The following is a 25,584-nucleotide window of genomic DNA, read 5'->3' on the forward strand; positions in this document are numbered from 1 at the left end:
GTCAAGATTTCCAGAATATCAGTTATATTTCCTTTGGGCGGATAGGATTCGCCCCATTTCGCATACTAATTTACATGTATTTCTTATGGAAGGAGATTTTAATAAGATATCAACTAAATAAGTTATAACTCGTAATCTGTTGAACCAAAATAAACACATTATGTACTTTTCTTGTAGAAAATTTAATCTTCTTCAATTTTATAATTTACTATAGTATACAAAAAGTTGATAGTTTTCGAGATATAATCAAAAAACCCAAAATTCGTACCTTTTTTCCCCCTTTTTCCCCCCTCCACCCCTGGCTCACCACCTAGGAGTCAGGACTTTTGGTATGTTAACACCCTAAGCCCCCTGAACAAGTTTCTGAATTAATCGCTTAGTTACCTGCTCACACACTCTACACCTACTTTTGGATCATTCATTGACTGGACTATAGGCTTCATCTTGATCAGAATGAATGAATGATGAATGAATGATATTTATTGGTACAAAACGTACTTACGGTCAGGCTTTAGTTCTCTCGTCCTTTAGACTACTACTTTGCTGTTTACAGAAATGTTTCCTCTTTACAGAGTAGTAGTAGAGTACAGATGGTTTAAAATGCGTTTCAGATTTTCTTGTGGACAATTCAAGTATGACCATGGGTGGAGTTCAAAAGTGTAAGTACAAAAAAACGCATAATGTCTCTTTGCTGAGAAGAGCTGTCTATACTAGAAAGAAATCTCTTAACTACAAAGTCATACAGTAATTAAAAATTTGCTTTACATTGTTGACTTCACTCATCAAATATTTAAAACTAGTCGAGTACCCGTCCTTCGTAAGGGGGATGGCATATAAGATTTAAAATGCTTATTGCAGTTGTACTCAAGCTTTGCGTTTGCAATAGGGGAGGACAAAGTTTGATAAAATTTGCTTCTTTAAATTGACGGTATACTAATGGTAATACACAGCTACCATAGCCATAATGTTCTACCACTTCACCTAAACAATAAAGAAAAATAAATTATTACGAATTCACAAAAAATCACAAACTATTCATGACATTATAAACATAAACATACATTATTGCGTATTACAGTTTTTTGTTGCTACTTGGTTCAAATTAGCTAAATGCAAAAAAAAATTATAGTGCTGCACCCTGTTGGTAAATCTTATAACTTTTTAATGCTTTTGTATAACATAGAATCAACTTTTTTAGTTAAAACAGCTGACTAAATTCTTTGATTCCCTTTAAATATGAATACTCATAAGGCTTACATGGGGAACTACGGAGCCACTGGGGTGTAGCACGAAAGGATTTTTGAGATAAGAATATGCCTATATGTTAATCGGGAATGTGACCTATCATCATGCCAAATTGCAGCCCAATCCGTCCAGTGGCTTATGCGTGATTGAACTTCAAACAAACACACAAACTTTCACATTTATAATATTAGTAAGATAAGATAAAAAAAATTTGACTTCCTGAAGAAATATTTAACATGAAAACGATTAACTCAAAACCATACAATTATCTTCCATTCATTCTCTAACAGTTTAAACATTTAAACAATCTGCAATTGGCAACAGTTTGTAACTGAGGAGTGTGCACAATTTTACTTGAAAAGCATTTACAGCAACATAGAATAAACCATCAACGTCTGTCATAACTTCTACAGATGTTGATGTTCTACCAATTAAATATTCTCCTCTCTTACTCAGTGTAAGAAAGTTGTGGGCAAACTCTTTAAATCAAACAAACTGCCAAAATTTAAATGTTATTCATGTAACCTTGCTGTATATTGCTGTGTATGAGCATATTTTATACAAATCTATTCCCAACTTTTTTAACCTCTTGAGAACCTAACCAGTCAGCTGTATAAGCTGCAATATTTTTGCAAATCGGAAAAATTGAGCTTATCTGGTTGTCGCTGCTGCTTTGATGGTCAGTGTTGATGCTAGACACAAAAAAAAACTCAAACTCTCAAAACAATAAAAGCATTGGCACACAAAACGATTTTGACATAATTTGCATGTCCCCTTAAATGGTGATGCGTATTGACCAGTTTGGAAACTATAATTATTCTGAGTTGTAGGGAAGAGGGGTGGAAAAATGGCAGCTGAGCTAATGAGGCATTGGATACTGACCACACGTACGGCAGAGATTGCGAGTATTTAAATAATGGCTCGTCATAAAGGGTTAAATTATCAATGATAAATCAATCAATCAATCAATCAATTATTTAAGATGGGGACGCCACTATGTGCGTATTTTAACCCAAATATGAGTGAAGGATGAGTGTAGGATGAGTGGCGCGATCTTGTAGTCTTGTTAGTGACTAAGAAGTCTCAGAACCAGGTAGAAGTTTTTGTGGTTTGGGGGTTGACAACAACACCCAGGAGACAAAGTATCATCTTAAAACCAATTTATTACACATGTGCCAAACATTGACTGATAGATTGAATAAGAACCTTTTTATACATTAAAACAACAGGTTTAAAAATCTTATCTAATATACAACCATACTTTAACACCATACTTTGTACAAGTTGTTAAGCAGCTAGATGAAAAATTTAGTTCCATGAACAAAATCACAGTTACTGAGATGCCGAGAATGTTGACGTCTGAAAATATGACCTTTCTTGATTGTCATCCGTCTGAAAAAAAACACACAAAATCAGTGAATACCGGTACATCTAAATAAAATACCATAGATTAGGACCCAGTTTGACATACAGATTTATTTGCAATTATTTCTATACAAGTACAGTAAAATGCAGACTAATCTAAATAAAGGTGACCAATCCGTTTCGGATAAGCTCAATTATCACTGGTAGGAGTTCAAAAGCTATATCTATCCAAAGAGATCTACAACAGTATTTTTATACGTTGTTTTAACTACTGTAGTTTTAAAATCTACATCTGTACTGTATACACAAAAACTATATCTTAAAATAAATAATCTAAAGAAGTTTTCTTGCTATTTATTAGATTTCGTGTATAGTAATTTTAATATTCCAGTCTAGTTTTGTTGATGTTGATTTGATTACTTGATTTTATAACTGCTGTTTTTGGCGTGATTTATTATGATTGTAATTGTTCAATGACCAAATAAAGAATCTCAAATCTTTTTTTATGAACTTATTAATCAGAGTATGAGAACTATGTCGTAGTCTCCTCCAATGCATTACGGTTGCCAAAGTCAATTCAACTATTCACGCAACGGCGGACAAGTTCCGTTGCCTAGCACATTTTCAATTTGATTTGAAATTTTTATAATAATTTCAGCTGACCCTGGTTTCGGTCAAACAAGGTTAAGACCCAAACCAAGTGACCAAGATCAACCAAAGAAAGACCAGTGATCAAGTGGTTTGTTCACTGTATTTTTAACCTACCTATATTAGGCTACATATTTTGTCAGATTTATCATCAAAGACCATGATGGGGGGATGGATGCTTACCTGTAAGTCATGAATGACATCCAGCGTATCAGGCAGCAAAGGTCGGACAGAGTTAATCTCCAGCTGTGTTAGGTGATCGAGCTTCGCTGTCCGAGCTTGACTCTTAATAAATACGTCCATTGAGGAGCGAAGCTTGGCTATTCGTAGATCCCACAAGTCCTACAATATTGTTAAACATTTAGGCTGAACAACTCTCAAAGTCAAACACTTTTGACCTGACATAGTTACATACAGTTCCAAGAAGCGTAGGCGGAAAGTATAAGAAGGAGTTTTTACCAATTCTGGAGGTAATTTATAAAAATTGTGTAAGATAACGGTTAAAACAATTCTCTTGTTACAATATAACCTTGACCTAATGTATTTTTAAATTAGTCAATACACTTGTTTTATATGATTAGAATTCCTACATTTTAAAGTAATTTCTTAAATAATGCTATTGAGCATGGACTTAAAATAAATGCAAAATATCTGCTGAAGATTTTTTGAAAAGACCACATTCCGCCCAAATAGTTTCTAAGTAAGATTGTCATTAATTTAATTTAGAATTTAAGTCTGATCAAATTAGGCCTATTCCTTTTTATGTTTTAAACGCTAAAAGTTCACAACAGAAAAGTAAAGTAATTAACTGATAATTTAATTGTTGAGAGACTGTAAAATACAAAATCTTAAACTTACAATAGGCCTAATGCCCCTTATTTTATTCAATTAGCATTTGCACCCATTTGCATGTTTTAAAATATAAAGTTGAAGGTAGCCTGTAGGCCTACACTTAACCCTTCCCAGACGGGCAAAATGGTGATATAGAACGGGAAAAAATTATAGGATAAAATAAAAATTAAATTTCCTTTTTTGTGTTTTGTTATACAAGTATACATAAAATAAACACAATAGAACACTTCATACTGTCAAAATATTTTTTTTTACTCGTTTCTAAATATGAGGATATATCCGCTACCCGTCCGCGGATGAGTATAAAAGCAGCGGATGTATCCGCCACCCATCTTTGAAGATATAACCATGACAACATTAGGCAATAAATAAAGAACAATATGTAAAGAATAAATAAAGACAACGTAGTGTTGAGGGCGAAACGTCGATGGGGAGCGTAGGAGAGGTGGGAGGTGAGAGGGGAGAGGGTGAGGAGCGGGAGAGGGTAGGCGCGTGAGAGAGGGGGGAGTGCGGGAGAGAGCGCAGCCATGGAGAGAGCAGGAAAGTGGCGCCTTGGTACCGCGAAACATCTGGTTACTGCTAAAGCACCTGCCAGTTTGTCTGAAGAGAAGGCGGAGATATCCGCTTCCCGCCTGGAACATCAAAAACCATAAGCGGATATATCCGTCACCCGTTCGGGAAGGGTTAAGTATTTACAATGGCCTAAGAGGCATCAAGTACTTGAAACTTCAAATTAAAGTACCAGTAAACTATTGGATTCCTATAATTTCTAGACAGGAGAGTTTTATTTGTACCTTGACTGCAGTTCTTATGGCATCTGGCCGCTGAATATCATTGCCGGCAACTGTCAGAACCATATGGGCCACTTCCATGTAATGTTCATTGGGCATCTTGGTGAAGAGTCTGAAAATAGATACCAATGTGTAAATAAACTATTAAATATACATATTAGGCTTTATATTATAAAACTTTTTTCAAAAGTTGGGAGCCATGGGTGGAGTTAGAGCTTATTCGTTGGGGGGAATGGGGTTGGCAATTCCTTCTACGAACTCACCGGGGGAGGTTAGGTTATTTTAGTGAAATTTATTATAATCTCAAACAAGGTAGACCTACCATTATAGAAATAACCTTTTAGGCCTACTAAACTCATGAAAAAAGATAACACGAAAACGTCAATTTGTTCCTTTAAAATTAGGCCTATAAATGTCACTAAGTTTAAATGTAGCACCAGCTGGGCTATTGCCATGGTACAATTAATTCAAACATGTAAACATAGAAATGTATTTGGTGTGGAAGATTGGCGGCCTCTTTTAACCTTGTGATGGCTTGTCCACATAGGCTTATTGACCTGTATGTGGAACGTGTCCAGAAAAGCGATGGGTGATCCGGAGAGTACAAGGGTGAACTGTACGGATAAAAAGTACTGTAGTGACAGTGACCAGGATCCGAACTCACGACATCGCTGCCTTGGGCCTGACATCCGTGAAGCTAACTTACTGACTGAGCCACCAATACACCTAAAATTGCGCAGACGCTCCATTATGAATCTGTGCAACAGCTGTTTCGGTAGGCCGGGACCAAGGTGTTTGCCACTTTTTGTCTTATATTAAAGAAATGACTGTCTGTTTAACGTATAAGTTACGCAAGTTACTTCATTCAGGCAATAGTTAACTTAAAACTTAGCTCTTGACTAAAATGTTGTCATTAGGTTTTAAAATCCTAAAGCAAGTTCTATTAGTCTAAGTTTATAATCTAGGTTAGCCTATATACGGTAGCCTACTTAAAAGTCTGCGGTTGGTGGGAGACAGACCATAAGAAGTGTTACTATCTGAATTTCAAATCATTTGTATATGCCTAACTTACGTATCTAACTTAGGTAACTCAACTTAATAGGCTATTATTCTTTCGGGTGGCCAACCACAAAATAGGGAAATGTTTAATTCAAATTACAGTAGGTATTAAGTGTGGTGTACTCTCAATCAACCCTGGTAGGTAGCCTAAGTTGTAAAATAAACAAAGTCAGTTGACAATCATTGCGAAACTCTACTTCTGTGAGTTATTGGCAGATTCACACGAATTGACTAGGCCTACATCGTAAACTTAATATCGAACATCTAGGCTAGGTATAAAACTATCAAAGCAACTGATAACTAAGCTCAACTTAACCACAACCTGCTTCTCACTGAATGATATTGGACAGATAAGTTAGCCTAATAATAATACAGACCTTGACTGTTTTTCCTCTTCCTTCTTCTCTAGAAGTGTATTAACATTCATCCATTCGGGCGCAATAATTCTACATTTCTGTTTTTGTCGTAAATGCACTGCAACCCATAAAGGCACAACAACAGGAAGCCCTGCTCGAAAAGGTCCTACATCACCAGATATTAAATGTAAAACATTATTACTTGTAAATTTCGGAATTATACTGACAGTTTGTCTTTCTGCTATAAACTCAATTTCTGATGGGTCCATTGCTAAGATTCCAATTCCCACAGCACTAATCTGTAATATTACTGTTAAATCTTTGGACCTAGGCCTAGGGCTAAGACAGGCTTTCAATTTTATTAATGTTCTTGTGGCAAGCGAGTGTATGAGAAAAGTGTTAACTAAATTTGCACGGCAGACACGAACATAATCACTGAGGAAACTGATAGCAGCGAATGAATTGAATTACCCCCGAGCTCGAGCTGTGTTTACCGACACTGACGAATCATGAAACAAACGTGTCACCAAAATTAAAATAATAATAATTTAGTTAGAAAAAACTAATAAACCTCTTCCTCTTCTTAGTACTAAAGTTGTTTCTTGTTTGTTGTTTCTGCTGATGACGGACGACGGAGGACAGATGGTTGAAACAAAAACAAAATTGAGCGGGCACGGTCACAGACACAGAGTAATAGTGAGCATTTTTTCCTAGCGCCACCAAGTGCATAGAGTATGGATAGGTTCGTCCTCATCGAAATCTGTGTTGATTCGCAGCCACCTTTCCCGTTGTTGGTTTCGATTGTTCTTTAATTTTACATTAAGTGAACTTACCTAATTAATTTAGGTTTGTGTTTTTCCGTAATTCCGTGTAAATACTTTTACTTTCCCATCCCATACCATTGTTAGTGGAGAAAGTATTGTTTTCGTAAATTTTTTTTTCGAGTTTGAGTGGACATATCCATTTGGGCCCCCTACACCAAAAAAAAAAAGGTGCCCCCCTGGTATTCGAATTTACCATGCTAAATTTTTATTATCCTGGCTATTTTCAAAAAATTCCATTTTCCCCTGATTTTTTATGGTTTTTATGGGAAAATCATAATTAAAAATAAAAATGTCTACAACATTAAAAAAACCCCTTGGAGTACCATGGTTAAAAACCTACATACCAAATTTCATCATAATCGGAATACAGGTGTGGTACACGTGGGTACACACGTATCGTAGGTCTGTCCGTGTGTACCACACCTGTATTCCGATTATGATGAAATTTGGTATGTAGGTTTTTAACCATGGTACTCCAAGGGTTTTTTAATGTTGTAGAAAGTTTTATTTTTAATTGTGATTTTCCCATAAAAACCATATAAAATAAGGGGAAAATTGAATTTTTTGAAAATAGCCAGGATAATAAAAATTTAGCATGTTACAGTCCTTTAAATTCTTAACAATATCGTTTAATCCCGTTGCTGCATAAATTGGTTTAGGAGTTAGTTATTGTAACTTATATGTTATTTTCCATGATTAAAATAAAGAAAATTTGATTTAAAAAAGTAGGTTTTGATTAAAATTAGTATGTGATGGTCCTTATAATTCTTAATGACCTAGTGCAACTTTGCTGTAAAAATTACGGTTCAAAATTGTTGTACTGGTAACTTATGTTATTTTCCCATAAAAAAACAGAAAATTCTATTTTGAAAATTATTGCAACTTTTTAAATTTTCCTTATAAAATATCACAGTCTAACGGGAGAAAGTATATGTGTCAGATTGTTGATACTGCTTATTTTACAAATGGAGTCAGTTTGTACTGAACAAATCAGTTACATGGTGTGTTTGTTTAGATTATTTCAGTCTAATTTCCACGGACAAAACGCTGACATTTTATTTTTACAACATAGCATAACTCAAAACTCAACCAACATGTGTAGGGTATGCTCCGATTGTCTGGTGCAGAAACTAACTTTATAGTTATGATGTTTTAACCAACAAAAGATAAGATCGCGAATAATATTTTGGGTGAAGAATGAATACCGGTGGTGACAGATATGTAGTCCCCCCTGACAATAGGAATAGATTTTTACCAATTGAGCGGGAAGAAATAATTTAATTCATAACCAGTTAGCAAAGATTAAAAAGAAAATCCAAAATATTCCAGTAAATTAAGGGTTACACAAAGTTGATCATTTGAACAAAACACTGTGGGAATATTCTGTATCCATGCTAGTAGACTATTTAGTTAAATACTTTATAACATCTCAGAGCAAAATTTAATTGTTTAGTTTTATTACTTTTTTTGTAAATTTTTGTATTTGTTTTGTACATTCTTGTGTTGTGTTGCAACTATAAACATTTTAAATGGTTGTAAATGCTTGACCATATCGAATCATATCAATAACTGGCTGGGTAGCCGAGTTATTCTACAACACAGCTAGAGGAGGGATACGATTAGATGTCCCATCTCAAAGATCTGCAACGTATAATGGAGAATGACCAAGGGAAAACTGTGAAGAAACGTTATGAAAGCTTGTGCTTTCAGCACTTTCCATTTACATCTTGGTGACAACTGTGTATGCGATAAAGGTCTCTTTGTTAAAATATACTACATTTCACACATACAACACAAGCAAGGTGCTAGAGCAATTTCCTCAACATGCCTACCACCAGAAAAGAGACAAAAGTAAACCTTTGTATGCTCCCAGTGTCAAAAAGGACTAACCACCGAATCGATGAAGTGCATCTGGAATCTGGCAAATTTCACAGAAATGAGTACAGTAATTACTAATTATACACAGCAAACTCTTGGGTTGATTTTTAATCATAAAAAACCCAAATGAAGGGATATGTAGTCAAAAATCATGATAAACAAATTCATACCACAAGTGTTAAAAGGGACAAAAATACAAATCATTGAACCGATAATGGTTACAGGAATCAAATAAGTAGTAAAGAGGTTCATTCACAAAATACTGCATGTTTTGGAAATGTTACTGTTTTTTTGTTTTGTTTTTTTTTACCACACAGTTAACAAACATGTAGATTAACTTAACATAATGTAAAAAAATACAAAATATTATATTTTTCTTTGCGATTTCAAAGTTTCACAACTTTGGGGCTAGTACCATAAGCCAACTCTTGCTATAGTGTCTCCTGCTGGGTTGGATTTAAATGTTCTTTTTATCAGTAAAGTCACCCAACATGTCTAAGTACACGTTGGCAAGTCGGTTTTGCTTTGACAGAGTATGATTAACCTGAAACAAAATTTTATAAGATTAGTAAGTGCACAGTGAAAGCGAATTTTTATCAATGATATTAATTGAATATCTTAGCTGCATCTACAACACATATAATAGTTTTATGTTGTTTTGAGATTCATTGGATGGTAATTGGTAAGACAAACTTTAACTTTTGTCGAATATAACTATTTATTATGATTTTGTATAGACCTATGTATATTGGTTAGTACCGTACTGTACTTAGATTTAGATAACTTGTTACCATATTGTGACGCTTATGTACGCTACTAGTTACAAGTTTACAGAAATTGTATCATTAAATAAGCTAACTATTGTTTGTCAACAAAAAGGGCAAAAGTCAGTTTATTCCATTTGAGATTCAATAATTGGTTCATATTTCAAAAAAATGATTAATTTTGACACAAGTGAAATATTTATTTCTCACCTCTTTCTTCTCCATCTCTATCAGTTCATCTTCAATTTCATTTTGCCTCAGTTTATTAATTTCTTGCTCCTGTTTCGCTTCATACTTCCTCTTCTCTTCTCTCAAAACTTCAATTTCAGCATCTTCTAATCTTCTTTTCACATCTTTCAACTGTTGTTGCCTGACTTTCTTCCTTAAAAGTTTCAACTCTGCCAGTTTTCTTTTGAGCTCCGCGTTTTTTCTGAACAATCCTTCGGTATCAAAATATGCCGGATCTTCATATTCAAGTTCGGAAGCAGATTCTTGATAGTCCTGAGGAAAAGTTTAGATGCTCTTCATTTCTTACAAATTAAAAACATGAATTCAAAATAAATAAAGAGTCGGAAGACTTTGCAGCCAAGCCAATAACAATAAGATTACACACAACAAAGTATTTTATAAAAATAACAACACAACCAAAATCTAAATTAAATATATAACTTATTGCGGTTTAAAATTTTAACTATATCTCTAATCCATTTAATACTTTTACCAATAAGAAACTGATGAAAGCAGCCACTTTTCTAAAGTAGCTACTTGAAAACTATTTCCTGCACAGTATTCAAAACTTCAATGAAATTCTCATATAAAATCTATGAACCTTTAAACTACATTACCTTCCACGAAGGGCCTCCTGTGAATTCGACGTAGTTGTGCTCTACGAGCCGAGAGCGACAGTAATAACCAATATTGTAGTCTTGGATGCTCATTCGACATTCCAAACCCGCGCAGCAATGGCGGTCAAACTTGCACTGTAAAAGAATGGCTGGGATGAGAAAAAGAAAGTTATGTTATGATTTACGCACATAATTTAAAAATAGTACGTAGAATTTCTTGTTAAGTTAATTGATGTTTTTAGGAAAAAGCATTTAGCTTGGATTGAATAAATAATATTTATGAAATATTGTGTTGTATTTAATGATACAATTTCTGTAAACTTGTAACTAGTGGCGTGTATTAATGAAATATTTATTCAATCCTTGTTAAGTTAATTGTTATAATAAAATTAATGCTCAGTAGAACCACGATAACGTTTCCCTCATGGGTATTATCAAATAAGACTTTTAATAAAGGTGGATTTCTTATAAAAAACTGCAACTCCTGTTGTCACCCAATTGTTCAGTATGTTATAGAAAATCAAATTAGCTATTATTTTTCGAGCACCCCCCCCCCCTTTGGTGGCGCCACTACACCATGTTTAGGGTAGCTTTGTTACTAATTCCAGACACACTGTTGTTCAATTCTAACAGCTGTATATTCATCCAGCACTATTTATCAAAAGTCTAAATTCAGCATAGCTGAAACCATCTTCTAGCTATCAAAAAAAGCTGATGACTTTTCCTAGCGACCTTTTAATTGTTAGGCAAGCATTGTCATCACTCAGGTACCCAGCTTAAGTTGTAATGCTGGCAGTAAAGAAAAAAATAACAACTGAATTATTCATACTTAATCTCCATGAGGCTGATTCTCCGTCTTAGTTTGGCAGGAGGAATTAAAGAACCAAGAGAAACTTTCTAAAATAAGATCGTTACTTACCAGTTGTCCACCCCTCTGACATTTGGCTTTTGTTGAAGGGCCGAAGTGAGGGACTATCAAGTCAGCCAGGTTCCAACCGTAACATTCCAGACTGAACACAGTCACTAACAACAGGCTTATCAACATATCTGATAGTGGTTGATATCAACCAAGTAATTATTGCAGTTTCTGAGATACACAAGTGTGGAATATAAGAAGATTAACTTGTACAGATCTAAATGTGACAGAGTAAAATGGATTTTTGCAGATGTATTATTGATTGACAATTGCAATTGCGGCAGGACAAACTCTTGATTTTACGACCACTAGTGGCTATTTTACGTATTTATTTTAAAAATATACCACAAAGTGGTATTGTTTACAAAATACTAGTAAAACAGTTATCAATAATACAGAAGGATGAAATTCACCTGACAGAAGGGATAAAGTTTGAACTATCACATTTCAGGTTTACCAACTCTAGGATTATAGTTTTGGTTAGATGGGGCTCGCTTAGCATTTGATAGCTACAAACTATTAGAACGCAAAATTTATCAACAACTAACAATACGTTTTTGTTTTAAAGTTCTTAAAATATTGAAATACTTTCAATAGAATGAAATACTTAGTTCTTTAACCGATTGACACAAGAATGCTTATTATGTCTTCATTATCAATGTAATTTTGTATATTTCATTTTATGTCTTTGATTGGTATATGTATTTTGAAACGATATGTCCTTATTTAAACAAAATAAAACCATAAAAAGACAAATTTGTATCCTCCTCCACTATACGAGTGTGAAAAGAAGCAAAACAGGTGTTGTGTGCAATCCCTGCTTAACTCACCAATGCCTTCTCTTCCACCCCAGCCGAGCACCATTTACCTAAAGTGGGATCTCCCAACGGCTAGTCTCATTAGTAGGCTTAGTATGGATTGCAAACGTAAAAAAAATCCGAGCCTTCGCATATAGAGAGACCGCTACATTCGTCAGTGCAAAAAATTAGTCAACTCAGCTTTCATGTCACTCTCGGCCAGCTGAGAGTGGACTAAAGACTTGATGCAACACTAGCGCTCACAGGGGAGATATGACAAATAACTCAAGCGACAGTGGGCTAGTACTACGGCTGCCTTGCTGCAAAACTCTGTGACGAGCTACACTCGTAACACCATCTTAAAGGGCTAACAAAATGTATCTTGAGCTGGTGAGAATTTTTTATGGAATTTCTATCAAACTAAACGACATGGTCAGTTTTAGAATCTGTAAAAGTATGATTAAAAAAAATTTTGATCAATACTTTGTTATGTTACTTTAATGATCTGTTGTTGGTTAAAACAATAAACTTGTAAATTATTATTTTATATTTTTTTTAGATTCAAGCACTGTGGTGCCACTTACAGTAGCATACACTTTAACACTTCATGAATAAAACATATTTAAAATTTAATTAAATTCTATAAAATGGCTGGCAGCCTATAAGTTACTGTCAGTTACTTGGTGAAAAAGTTTTACAATAGTTAGAGCCTAATAAAAAATAGTATATGCCTTTTCAAATAATGGTAGATGACAAGAGACAATAACAATATTTATAAGAACTTTTATTGAAAATAATATCACAAATTATAAAACAATTAATTACACAACTTACACTAGTCTCTTCCCATTGGTTGATTAAAACTCCATTTTCTGATCTGCAAAAAATGTTCAAAATTACTTTATGTTGAAAGTTAGTTGGCCTATAAATAATAAAGAAATATGATTTTATAATTTTCCTACAAGAATAGTCTAATAAAGTAAAAATCCCATTCTTTGTTTTAGTTGTCGTTTTATGATATTATAAAGTTGTCGCTAGTTTTAGGATGACAAGAAAATGAATATACAGTAGGTGAATTGAACCGGGGAGCGAGCTGGTTTAGTGATACAGTGCAGGACTTCCGTGCCCAAGTACCAGGGTTCAAATCCCACCAAATAAAATAACTAATTTCTGTGTTATACACAGACTTAAAAAAAGGCAAACTGAAAGATCACTACTGCATATAATAGCATATTTAAGGCGATGTTAATTATTATCAAAGTGTCAAAAACTAAGAGTAAATGTAACTTTGACAGCAACACACTCTATCAGAGGCCCGTGTAACTATGTTCAATTTGAATGAAACAGTACAGCTGGTTAATAGCGATGAGATGTGTCTCATAGTATCCACAACTCAACAATTTCAGTTTATGCACATTGGTTACTAAAGTATAAGAATACTAGAAAGTTTGGCATTTTATTGTGCTGAAGAGTAAATTAAATCCAGTAAATATTGCTTGTTTATGGATAGTGTAAGTATTTTAAAAGTTTCTCTATCACATTGTAGGCTTCAAGTGTTTCATTAAAACATAACATAAGTTTTCCCATAGATTAACCAACAGGGACGTATTTAAGTAACTGCTGCCTGTAGGCAACAAAGTTTGCCCCCCCCCCCCCTTACTTTTCAGCCCACTCCCCGACCTCACTAATATCACCGCAATAGCCAATATATGCATAAAAATAATCGGCAATATTGTTAAACAAGGTTTTAAATATCAAGAAACAAGCTGCAAACTAAAAACGCCCCTAAAGGCATCGGACAGAACTAACATTACAATTGTCTCAGGCTGATCCATAGGGATGACAAATCTACTAAGGGAACGTTTAATCTATAGTTTATCTCTACAACAAACCTAATTACTCACTGAGTAGATGTAATTTACACTGGTCGTGGATTCAAGTGTGTAATTCCTTATGTCCTGAACTAGACTTAGTCAATAAAAACTTAATACAGCAGATTTATTACGTTTTGTGTAGCTGAAAGCAAGCAGTTTAGAAATATCCTAACTAGGCCTAAAGTGAAACATACCACTGATCTCGATCTTTTTGCCCTTCCAAGTCGCTTCAAGTTTTCTCAAAAACTCTTCAAATATATGGACGCTGGTGTTCAATGAGGTCTTCTTGTAGCCTTTTACTCTTTTGCTGATTTCGTCGTCTGTTTTGTTTTCCGTTTGTTTCTCATCGAATCGGCTCAGCTCTTCAATCAACTCACTGAAACAAGGACTAAAGTCGTAAGTGGTGGTTTGATAATACAGCTGATTGTTTTTACTGGGAATTTTACGTACATTAATTCTTATTGGACCAATTTGAATTTGACGTGGCCACATCAATTGGTACAGAAAAAGTGCAGTAGGATATAGGACAATTTGAAAAGATTCGACATTCAAAGATCATTAAGTTCAATAAACTCCTTATTGACACAACTAGGGAAACCCTATATATATTGCAGACAAGGTCTGTTTGGTAAAATATACAAGTTTTATTCCTTTCCATATAGAAAATAACCAGCTTTAGCCTATTCGTCTAGTATTGTCATTGACTGTAGCACAGCAAGTAGATTTCTCATCCTCATAGCGTCCAAATTTTATTTGCTGCATGTTTCAGGTGTATTATTCTGACTAAAGGTTATTCTCTATTTTTTTAAATAAGTTTCATAGAATTTACTTTTGGTTATACAACTTGATGACAATAGTGGTTTACCAGCAGATCAACTGTTTGATGTTAATAATTTTTATATTGAAAATCCTATAAATGATGGAAGACATACAAAATCAACCATTGGCTAATCCCACATATGTCCATAAAGCTAAATCTATATATATATATAGCCTTGTTTTTAATCTTCTACATCAATTTTGTCAACTCATTAAAATTTTTGTTCAATCAGCAGCAGAGCCAATTAGGTACCTGATGGTTGGAACAGTTGTGGGATCAAACTTCGAAGCACTTCTCGGTTTGAAAGGGCAACAGACTTTTCCTGTCTTCGGGTGGATACAAAATGGAGATTTCAACAAATGGTTTAAGCCTTTGGACACATTTATATCCAGCCTAGGGTAAGCGTACTGAATCATGATCTCGTCTATGACATGCTTCCCTTTCCACCTCATGGAGCCCTGAAAGTAATAAAAAAATTATAAAATATTTGCATCATTGTAAAAAGTTATGATAAAAATACATTTATTTCTTGCCTAGGCACGAAGGCCATTGAAAATATCCAGGATGATATTGACATAAGTAAAAGTACAACTGATGCAGTCCTAAAGTTAGATTGCCAAAGAGAAAAAATGAGCTAATTTTTGTCTATAACACTTCTACATGTATGTTTATTCTCTATTTATTGTATGTAATAAGGTCAAATCTTCAGACTATGTATGTAAATTATATTTTAATAACTGCAATTTACTAAGTTGTTATAATCCTATTCTATCATAGAAATACATCTCTTACACACAGGATGAAACATGATTGTAGCCTCTGATGCCTGATTTCCTATTTTTAATTGCTTTTCACTTTTCTGATGAAAACGAACCTAAATGACTTAAAACTATATTAGAATAGTACTGTAGTATAGTAAGGTTAAAACAGTTATTTTAACATGAAAGATCGCTTGGGATCGGAAGGGATTTTTCCAAAAGTAATGCAGGTTCAGGATTTGTTGTTGTGCAAAAGCAGACCCGTCAAGCAGGAGTTCTGTTTTGATTGTGAGGATATACTGTCCCTTACCTATATTACGCCAGATAAAATGGACTAAATTTAAACATTCTATCGACTCACTTTCAGTTGAGCTTGGCTTATGACTTGTTGGAGGGCCGTCCACCTCTTTTGTGACGTGCTGTGATTGTTTAGCTCCTTTTCTGCTTCTTCACGCACTTTCTGATCCGGGATCAAGGCGATAACTTTTTGAATTCCCTCCTTGGTTCCAAGAAAATCTTGATCTTTAACGATCATTTCATCAAATTCTTTGGAGATTATGTTTACAGCGCGTCTAAAACACAAATTAAAAAATAATATTTAGTAGAATTCATTTCCTACTACTGGAACATCAATGCTTATAATTTCTGTATAGGTAGGTTACATGATATGTAAGCTAATATATCTAATATATCTGCTTGTGGTTATGATGGAAATCAGAATATTACAGATAGAAGTAAAATGATAAGATCATTAAGGATACATATTATTCTATGTTTACAATGAAACCTCGATTAACAATCACCTAAAAATCAAGCTCTATTTGGCTGTTTTTAGTATTTTTACAGTAAGTTTTTGGCGTTTTTAAAAAAACCTATAGGTCTACAGTGTATATACCTATTACTATTAGCACAGTTATAAAAAGTGTTGATTCTTTCTAAAATCATTGTAATTTTCTAAATTGTTGTAATTTATTAAGACATTTCTGTTATCAGTTTAATTTCTGTTATCAGTTTATTGCTATTAATTTAACCGCCGAAGATCCCATGGGTGACGGTTAATACCGTACCTAGATCTTACTGTATTTTAATAGGTAGGCCTATCCACTTATTTATGATTATTATATAACATTTCATTTTATGGTAATGAAAATAAGAAAATGTTATTAGTTGGTTGAAAACAACTCAAGATGTCCTGAGCAACGTATAACACAAATCAAATGACTTAAATTAATGCCTTGTAGTACAACCTGTCTAATTTTGTAATGTTTTGCTAACTTTTAAATGGTTGTTTTTACTTCTCGATAGTGATAAACTCTGTGATATTAGTTTAAGACCAATCTTACTAATATTATAAATGTGAAAGTTTGTGTGTTTGTTTGTTTGTTTGTTTGTGTGTTTGAAGTTCAATCACGCATCAACCACTGGACGGATTGGGCTGAAATTTGGCATGATGATAGCTTACATTCCCGATTAACATATAGGCATATTTTTATCTCAAAAATTCTTTCTGGCTCCGCCCCAGTGGCTCTGTAATTCCCCATGTTAACCTTATGAGTATTCATATTTAAACGAAATTAAAGAATTTAGTCAGCTGTTTCAACTAAAAAAGTTGGTTCTATGATATGGAAAAGCATTAAAAAGTTATAAGATTTACCAACAGGGTGCAGCACTATATTTTGTTGTATTTCTGAAAACAGCTAATTTGAACTAAGCAGTAACAAAAAACTGTGATTCGCAATGAGAACTGTCAAAGTAGGATTGTTTACATAACATAACTATGTTTACGTTTTTCATGTCATGAATAATTTGTGATATTTTGCGTATTGTTGATAATTTATTTTTCTCTATTGTTTAGGTGAAGTGGTAGAACATTATGGCAATGGTAGATGTGTAATACTATAGAATACTGTAAATTTAAAAAAGCTAATTTTATCAAACTGTGTCCTTCCTTATTGCAAACGCAAAGCTTGAGTATAACTGAATTTTATACTTATATTCCAACCCCGTACGAAGGACGGGTACTCTGCTAGTAATTATATAACTTAAAATGCAATTTTTTTTCGTAGACTTCAAAGTACTTTGTAACTTACTTCTCAATTTGACAACTGCTCTGCATGAAAAATGTTTGACTCTTCCAATACATTTGTAATATGTCTACTGGAAATAAACATGTCTTATGTCTTATGACCGAGAATTTATTTAATATTTTAAACCAGTTATAAGTTATATACACTAATGTGTTTCAATGGTGAAGCTCATACGTTTAAATCCCTGATACATTTAAGTTAACAAAAAAAAACTATGGATAATTTAAATAAGGTCTTAATTTATATTAAAAATGGTTACAAAACTTCTACTTGCTTCTATTTTACTATAAAATGGCAGCGATTACGTAATAAAAATTATTATTTATGGATGTATTGCAATGGCTTTTGATCACGGTTGGCTTTTGAAAAGCATACATAACAATTTAGAACTATTTTTTCCTTTCATCCTAAAAATTTAAAATATGGATAAGGGCTCTCACCCTTTAAAAGTACAGTACTTTGAAATTAAATTACTAACTAGTAACTACAATCTTGTTTAAAACTACAACATTTATGGTCTATGTTGACATGGGTAAAAAAATCTTGTTGTAGCTGCACTTTCAAAGTGATTCCATCTCGTAAAACATTAGTCCTCATTGGTTTAGATATAACCTAAAAAGATATGTTGATCCACTGTTGTAACAGTGGGGTCTAAAATTGAATAGCCTAAAAGTAAAACCTACTTGATGGAAGGGTGCATTTCGGAGGGAATGGACACTTTCTTGGCCATATTTTCTCCGCCAGAGACAAGCTGTAGGTACTCAGCGACAGCTGAACGAGCAGATTGGTCGAGTATTCTGGCTGAGGCGTCACACACCCAGCAATGGACTCCTCGGCGACCCGAGAACACCCATAGAAGGTGCTCAAACCCAAAGTCATCTAAATACCAACAAGAAAAATATTCGCTTTATTTAATTTTAATTCAACAGGTATACAATTTTATGACAGAAAGTATGACAGCAACAAATGATCTTCAAACCCAGTTTCACCACCAAATGGTTAATACAAACTTTTCTAATTGCTCCTTGTTACCCATTAAAACCTAGGTAAGTTTGATAAGATTCACAATAAAATTATCATATGTATGGATAACTAGCAGAGTACCCTTCCTTCGTACAGTGTTGGCATCTAAGTATAAAATGCTTATTGCAGTTATACTCAAGCTTTGCGTTTGCAATGGGGGAGGACACGGTTTGATAAAATTTGCTTTTTTAAATTTATGGTATAACTTACTTTACACTATTACACATCTACCATAGCTATAATGTTCTACCACTTTACCTAAACAATAGAGAAAAAAATATTAAAAATTCATAAAATATCACAAACTATTCATGAAATTAAAAACATAAACATAACTGTAAACAATCCTATCTTGACAATTCTCATTGCGTATCACAGTTTTTTGTTGCTGCGTAGTTCAAATTAGCTGTTTTCATAAATGCAAAAAATAGTGCTGCACCCTGTTGGTAAATCTTATAAATTTTTAATGTTCAAGTAATCAAGTAGTCTATTTTCATTTTCATAAACGGTTTCTTCTCTTGTTTAAAATCTTACTGTGGTTGTAAATAACGATGACAATCAACTGAAAGGTTATCAGCTGTTAAATGACGACATTTTTTCATAGAAATTACTCACTTCGCAATGCAGAGTCAAGTATTTTCGCAGCCAGAGCCATGAATTTCCAGCACTTGGAGCAGATGTCGGTGCCGGAGCAGCAGGTCCTCACGTCGTCGTAGTCTGTCATGTCGATGTCAAAAACCAGCTCCTTGTGCTGCGGAGTGAACACTGTCTGTTTTCGCCGGTCTTTAGGCCTAGTAGACAAATCTCATTAAGCATAGCTATTGCGTAAGCAGATATCCCATCTATGAACCAGCTGCAGTTTTTTTTTACTAAAAAAGAACTTAGTTGAATAAGCTAGTCACAGATTGTACAAGTTTGAAATTTGTTTTTCTCCCTTAGTTGTCATTGGAATGATAGTTTATGTTAGCCTACATAAAATTATCTGATGTAAGACTAAATTACTTACACAATTCCCGTCACAGCTCAATAAAATATGTCTATTCAGGACATTTTTCGGTGTTAAAACACCATCGTCAACTTCAGGTACATAATGTAGAGCTGATCAGTAGTTAACATCGTCAGAAGATAAAACACAGTATGAACATTAGTTTCTTAAATGTTTAATTGTTTTATGTATTTATTCGTGTTTGTACTGTGTTTATCTTCTGACAATGTTAACTACTGATCAACTCTACATTATGTGGACCTGAAGCTGACAATGGTGTTTTAACACTGAAACATGTCCTGAATAGACATATTTTATTGAGCTCTGACAGGAATTACGTAAGTAATTTAGTCTTACATTACGTCCAACAGCTAAGCGGCTACACATGGATTAAAATTAAAATTTTTTAGTTTGCAATAAGTTGAACTATCAGTTTGGCTAAAAAGTTAGTGTATTTTTATTTTACATTAGCACACTCGCTAATGTAATGGGGATGGCTTAATTTAACTAAGTAGCTTACTTTTTATTCTACAAATTGGCTGCAAACCTAACATTGGATTGGAGTGGCTAGGTAAATATCCATAGTACTGTACAGGGAAAACTCTACATACATTTTTTATACAGATTTTTGAAGCTACATAAGTTACCTTTATTATAAAAATATGTGCCACCAAAGTATGTTCCTTACGAAGGAAAAAATACTAGGCTTGAGAACTTAGTTGAGTAGCAAGACAATCTGTTGCTCGAAATGGGAAAATATACATTGGTTCTTTTAGACGACATTTTAATATTGAATAAACACGATCAATTACAAGATACAACCTCTTATTTCTTTAAGTCAGTGAGTGAAGTATAACTGTGGCCTTGGTTAATTTGATCAATAAGTAACGGCAACAAAAACAATACAAACATAAGAATGTAGGCATAGTTTATTCTTTCTGAAATTTCTAAATTACGTTACCAACAATTAACATTTAAACTTACTTTTTATTGTATACAGCTCCGATGTCAATTTTGTATGGACATTTCTGCTGAATAGCTTTCTCCATTTCATCCTGATTGTTGAACGAAAGGTATCGGATATAAATGTCATCTTGAAGGGTGAAAGAGAACTCTCTGTTCGGAAAACAGTTCGGGTCCACTGTAGATAATAGACACAATTAAAGTCTATACAGATTTAATTAACTAAGGGCCTAGTAAAGTTATTATAATGCACCTTTTTGGTTTCAAACTAACTTTTTTTGTAAGTATTTCAACTCGTTTAATATTCATTGAAATATTTAAGCCTACAAAAAGATTAATGGTACAGCTCTTGACACCTAAGCTGGCACTTAGCCGATCGCTACTAGCATCTAGTTAAAAAACAATATGTGCTGGCGTGCAGGTTGCGTTAACAGTCCTCGCAACCCATGCACTCAAATACATGATAAATTACAAGGGGAGACTACCCCGTGAGTCAACATAAAAGTTTGCAATCCGGTCTTTTCCTTACCTCCACCCTCCTCCTGCCTACACTGCCCGCGCTAGGCCAAGTGCCAGCTTAGGCCAGGGCCACACTTGTAATTTTTAACCAGCGAGACTGTTTTTTCCGTTTTCACGTACGACGCACGTGAAACAGTTTGCCCGTGGCCACACTCGTCTTACGAGATAGGTTTTTCGGGCAAACCAGCGAGACTGATAGAGCATGCCACACTGGCAATAAAAATCGTCCGTGTCCGTGTTCCGCCTCCCCCCTCCCACGCTCACTGTACAGTACATCAGTCAGGAAACGTCCGTGGAAAAAATTCAGCGAGATAGGATGAGTGTGTTCACTCCCATAAGCCGCAATGCCCCGCGACTAGTTTTACGTGCAACGCCCGTAGAATGTTAGTAGAGAATAAACGTGCAATTCCGTTTGTCAGTCTCGCTGGTAAAACCAGCGAGACTGACAAACGCGTTCACGGACGTTTTCACTCTAGTGTGGCCTGCCCCATATACCGTAATGTATCTCTCAAACCCACGGGTAACGCCCATGGAAAAAATTCAGCGAGATGAGTGTGGCCCCGGCCTTACGTGTCTCGAGCTGTAAGTACCTATAATTTTATTTGAAAATTAAAAGTGACATAATTTAGTTCATAAGCTAACTTAATAATTTAAATGGTTACCGGTAACTTAGGATTAACAATACTGCCTTCACTTGCTGTTTAATAAGTTGGGCCTAAGTGCATCCTATTCATGACTAAAAGCAACTTAGGTATGGCTTGGTTTAAAATCTCCATTCCAAAAGAGGAAAATACAATTTTATACGTTAGGCTATAGCATATTTTTAGCTGCAGTAGAACTATTATGAAAGGTAGGCTACAAATGATTAAGACCCAGGCCTAGGCTTTTGTAGGGACAAGGATACATCATTCAGCTAAAAACGTCAATATACTTACAGTTACCATAGCTTAACCATCGGTAGTATGGACCAAAGGGAAACAACTTTTTGTAATACAAAGGCAGCATATCTGGAAGTTGATCGGCTGAATAACCGCTCATTTTGTCTCAATCTGTAAAAAAGACAACATTTTACAATAATTAAAAGACGCATTAGTTTAATTGACTAAATTGGTAAACAAAATAGGCCTACTTTAGAATAAGTAAGTGTAACTACCCAGTGGCGGATTTAAGGGGGGGGGGGCTGAAGCCCAGGGCGGCAAATTTTAAAAGTAGGCTATGTATGATTTTTTTTTATTTTGAGATTTCAAAAATATATTTAGCTTAAATAGAAAAAATAAACTTTATGACTTGGAAATTCGAAGGTTGAAAATTATACGAACTGCAATGATCAAACCTTTCCTCACTTAACCTCCACTAATATCATGCTCCAACCAAGCTTCCATCCCCGAAAACAGCCATGGACTCGTTTGAATCAGCGGACAGCGAATTGGTGTGATGATTCATTTTCTCGCGAGTTACTGATGCGATGCGACTGATGCCAATTCGAGCGATATTAGGTACGGTATCCACTGTTTTGTTGTTGACAGTTGACATGTTTATGATGTCTATGTCACTGCAGTGATCAGCTTGAAGTGAAGTCTTGAGGTTAGGAATTAGGAAACAACACAAACAGCCAGCTGTCATGAAACTTTTTAGTACAGAATTGAGAGATAGGAAATAATTATAAGTAGGCCTATTTAGAATCGTAAGTATTTAGTATCGTGATGGAAAATGTCCGCAATAAACCTTTGAACAGCAAGTATTTAGAATATTAAGGAAGTTTTGATTCCAGATCATGTGAGTTATGTTATTTCAATAGACTAAAATTTGTATAAAAAATTAAATACCTCAAATCAAACTACCGGTACAATAGGTTTTTTTACTAGGCCTATTTACCATCTGATTCCATTCCAACTCCAATAAAATAAAATAGTACCTATTTAGGATTTATCTGTTGTAAAACCGGTAAAACACTGTTGCAAACTAACTTAGGCTACGATAATTTAATCAAAACTTCATTTTACTTCAAAAGTTTTAAATCTCGTTATCAAACCACTTGTTTACTTTCTTATTTTAAATTATTCTCGTGGCTGTGGTAATTAATTACTAATGAGTTAGTATGCAATTAAAACATAATAACAATGATATAACTTAGTGATGAGAATATAAGATACTATAAATCAAAAGCTAGCGGGGAGATTCAGCTACTGTGTAGGCCTAACTAAGTGGTAAAAGACAGGTGAGTTGAGGCCTAGGAGCATTAAACATTAATGTTAATACCTCCTAGGTTGAGGCAGACGGCACTCATTTAGTCATTAGACCACAGTGATTTGGCATCGACCTGCCCCAAGAAAAGTGTACACGGTTGGAGGGAGGGCCAAATTGTGGATAGCCCAGGGGCGGCAAATCTTCAAATCCACCTCTGTAAACTACCAATCACCCTACATGTAAATAATTGCTTGGTAAGTTATAGGCCTAGCCTAATAAGACAAATATTATATATTATTATCATTGTATTCCGGACATGTAAATAATTGCTTGGTATAGCCTAATAGGACAAATATGCATTCTTATCATTATATTCTACTTATGGAAGTATCTGAGATCAAATCACTGAATATTTAATCAAATATTGTCTACTAAGACACCTAGAAGTCGAGTGAACATAACCTATACAGTACAGACAGGCTACAGCAAATAAGCTATTTTTTCTACAGTTACTGATATTACTTACAATATTTGATTAAATAAATGTATCAAGAGAATAATTACCTTGGCTCCTCTCGCTTTTAAACTGATTAGTAATAGTTAACAATTAACACATAAACGAGAAACTTTAAAAGCTAGTTTAGCTAAGCTCCAGGCTAGGGCTAGACACCTTGGCGGGAAACAAAAATATGTTGTTATGTTGTTATTTTTGTTCTAAGTAAGTTCTAATAACAATCATGTTGGGTTGGCTATGATGCAAGCCCATGTAGCTTTACACTAATAAACAATTTTCACTTTTTTCGTTAGTTTCTTTGAAATAAGAAAATTTATTGCACGACCTTAAAAAAATTGCTACAAATGGTTTTGTATCGTTAATTTAATCTAATCGGTGTATTAAAAAACATAGTAAAAGTCTAGGAAAATGGGAATCCCGGAAGTGGGTTATTTTCAAGATGGCGCCTAAATTTGCCAGAAAGTACAGATTTTAAAAGTTATTATTGTATAAAAGGCACATTTCTTATCAGATTGTTTTACAATTTGATTTAAACGTAAAAAAAAATAATTTAGTATATTGAAGCGTTATTACTAATGGTAAGGTTGCGTTTAGCCTAATGGTTACGTTACGAAAAAAAATTTAAAAATTGTAAATTTAAATTCCCATGTTATTCTTATGGAGAATAAGTCAACTGTTGTAGTTTGCTTGTTTATGAGCATATTTTGATCAAATTTGGAAAATACATTCATTTGTTACTAAACTACAGTATTAACATTTTACAACAAAAAACACATATTTACCCTCCCTGTTGCAGCAAACCTAAGTACTTGTTAAATTAATTCTGTTTAAATAGGGAATAAATGTGATGTTTTTAAGGAGACATTTTAGTGTAAATCCAAACAGGCAAAGGGAAATTTGCTAAGTCTGCAGGTTTGCTGCAGCGGGGGTATTTAAATGTGTATTATTGCTTTAAATTAGTTATTAATCCGTTAGAGTATAATTTTAGTGGATAATTATTATTCATGTATTCTTTCGTTCTCCCGTATCAAAAACTGACTAGGCCTGGTGCTCTTATGCAATTTTCTGTATATTATGGCTGATAACGATTTTCAGCCAGCTTGCCCCATTTTTACAAACAACTAATCGTTAAATACGAAGTGGTTGAAATCAGACAAAAAGGTGCGTCAATATGTCCACCGAATGGTGGAATAAACGCGGCTAGTGTTCGAAGAGGGGACACCATAGTAGAGGTCCCTGGAAATAAGGTGCATACAAGTTGTCGTAAGATATACATTAAAACAAAAATATATAGAACTACAATTGAAGCGAAAACTTGAAGGTTAAAGTAAAAAGCAATAATTGAAGCAGCAGCAATATTCATAAAAAATGGCATTAAGAGAAAGGTACAATCATATACGCAATAATATAGAGAAAACCCCCACCACAGATGACATTAAGTTCAGTCGGCTTTAAATTAAATACCTGAATTACTTAGAATTTTATCATAAACAACGTTTGTTGGTAAAGACAAC

The 25,584-nt window shown here is 34.2% G+C and overlaps 3 protein-coding genes across 3 annotated transcripts; all 3 read right to left on the reverse strand.

Moving 5' to 3' along the window:
• Positions 1–2,390: 2,390 nt before the first annotated feature.
• On the reverse strand, positions 2,391–6,922 carry LOC128983354 (probable DNA replication complex GINS protein PSF2). The gene is made up of 4 exons (XM_054402612.1): positions 6,338–6,922; positions 4,905–5,013; positions 3,442–3,600; positions 2,391–2,637 (listed from the first exon to the last, which is right to left on the reverse strand). The coding sequence occupies exons 1-4, from the start codon at positions 6,583–6,585 to the stop codon at positions 2,578–2,580; spliced, it is 576 nt and encodes a 191-aa protein (XP_054258587.1). The 5' UTR covers positions 6,586–6,922; the 3' UTR covers positions 2,391–2,577.
• Positions 6,923–9,287: 2,365 nt separating this feature from the next.
• On the reverse strand, positions 9,288–11,684 carry LOC128983619 (uncharacterized). Its single transcript, XM_054402977.1, has 4 exons — positions 11,547–11,684; positions 10,628–10,762; positions 9,993–10,283; positions 9,288–9,562 (listed from the first exon to the last, which is right to left on the reverse strand). Exons 1-4 carry the CDS (start codon positions 11,670–11,672, stop codon positions 9,476–9,478), a joined length of 639 nt encoding a protein of 212 aa, XP_054258952.1. The 5' UTR covers positions 11,673–11,684; the 3' UTR covers positions 9,288–9,475.
• A 1,456-nt stretch (positions 11,685–13,140) lies between these two features.
• LOC128983355 (DNA primase small subunit-like) lies at positions 13,141–24,233 on the reverse strand. Its single transcript, XM_054402613.1, has 9 exons — positions 24,121–24,233; positions 22,305–22,418; positions 20,872–21,028; positions 19,518–19,693; positions 18,563–18,758; positions 16,154–16,364; positions 15,287–15,492; positions 14,409–14,590; positions 13,141–13,217 (listed from the first exon to the last, which is right to left on the reverse strand). Exons 2-9 carry the CDS (start codon positions 22,405–22,407, stop codon positions 13,198–13,200), a joined length of 1,251 nt encoding a protein of 416 aa, XP_054258588.1. The 5' UTR covers positions 22,408–22,418; positions 24,121–24,233; the 3' UTR covers positions 13,141–13,197.
• Positions 24,234–25,584: the final 1,351 nt, after the last annotated feature.

This window comes from Macrosteles quadrilineatus, unplaced genomic scaffold (assembly GCF_028750875.1).
Source record: "Macrosteles quadrilineatus isolate MER2022 unplaced genomic scaffold, UCM_ALF_1.0 Scaffold_1__1_contigs__length_201487025, whole genome shotgun sequence".
Classification (NCBI taxonomy): domain Eukaryota; kingdom Metazoa; phylum Arthropoda; class Insecta; order Hemiptera; family Cicadellidae; genus Macrosteles; species Macrosteles quadrilineatus.

Excerpts from the sequence above, each read along its gene's own strand:
- LOC128983354 (XM_054402612.1), bottom strand. The coding sequence starts at position 6,585 with ATGGACCCATCAGAAATTGAGTTTATAGCAGAAAGACAAACTGTCAGT. Across the intron at positions 3,601-4,904 it reads CCATAAGAACTGCAGTCAAG|GACTTGTGGGATCTACGAAT; the intron begins GTACAAATAAAA and ends ACAATATTGTAG. Across the intron at positions 2,638-3,441 it reads ATGTCATTCATGACTTACAG|ACGGATGACAATCAAGAAAG; the intron begins GTAAGCATCCAT and ends GTTTTTTTTCAG.
- LOC128983619 (XM_054402977.1), bottom strand. The coding sequence starts at position 11,672 with ATGTTGATAAGCCTGTTGTTAGTGACTGTGTTCAGTCTGGAATGTTAC. Across the intron at positions 10,284-10,627 it reads CAGGAGGCCCTTCGTGGAAG|GACTATCAAGAATCTGCTTC; the intron begins GTAATGTAGTTT and ends ACTTTTCCTCAG. Across the intron at positions 9,563-9,992 it reads TAGAGATGGAGAAGAAAGAG|GTTAATCATACTCTGTCAAA; the intron begins GTGAGAAATAAA and ends ATTTTGTTTCAG.
- LOC128983355 (XM_054402613.1), bottom strand. The coding sequence starts at position 22,407 with ATGAGCGGTTATTCAGCCGATCAACTTCCAGATATGCTGCCTTTGTAT. Across the intron at positions 16,365-18,562 it reads GAAATGCACCCTTCCATCAA|ACGCGCTGTAAACATAATCT; the intron begins GTAGGTTTTACT and ends TTTGTGTTTTAG. Across the intron at positions 13,218-14,408 it reads CAAAAAGATCGAGATCAGTG|ATCAGAAAATGGAGTTTTAA; the intron begins GTATGTTTCACT and ends CATTTTTTGCAG.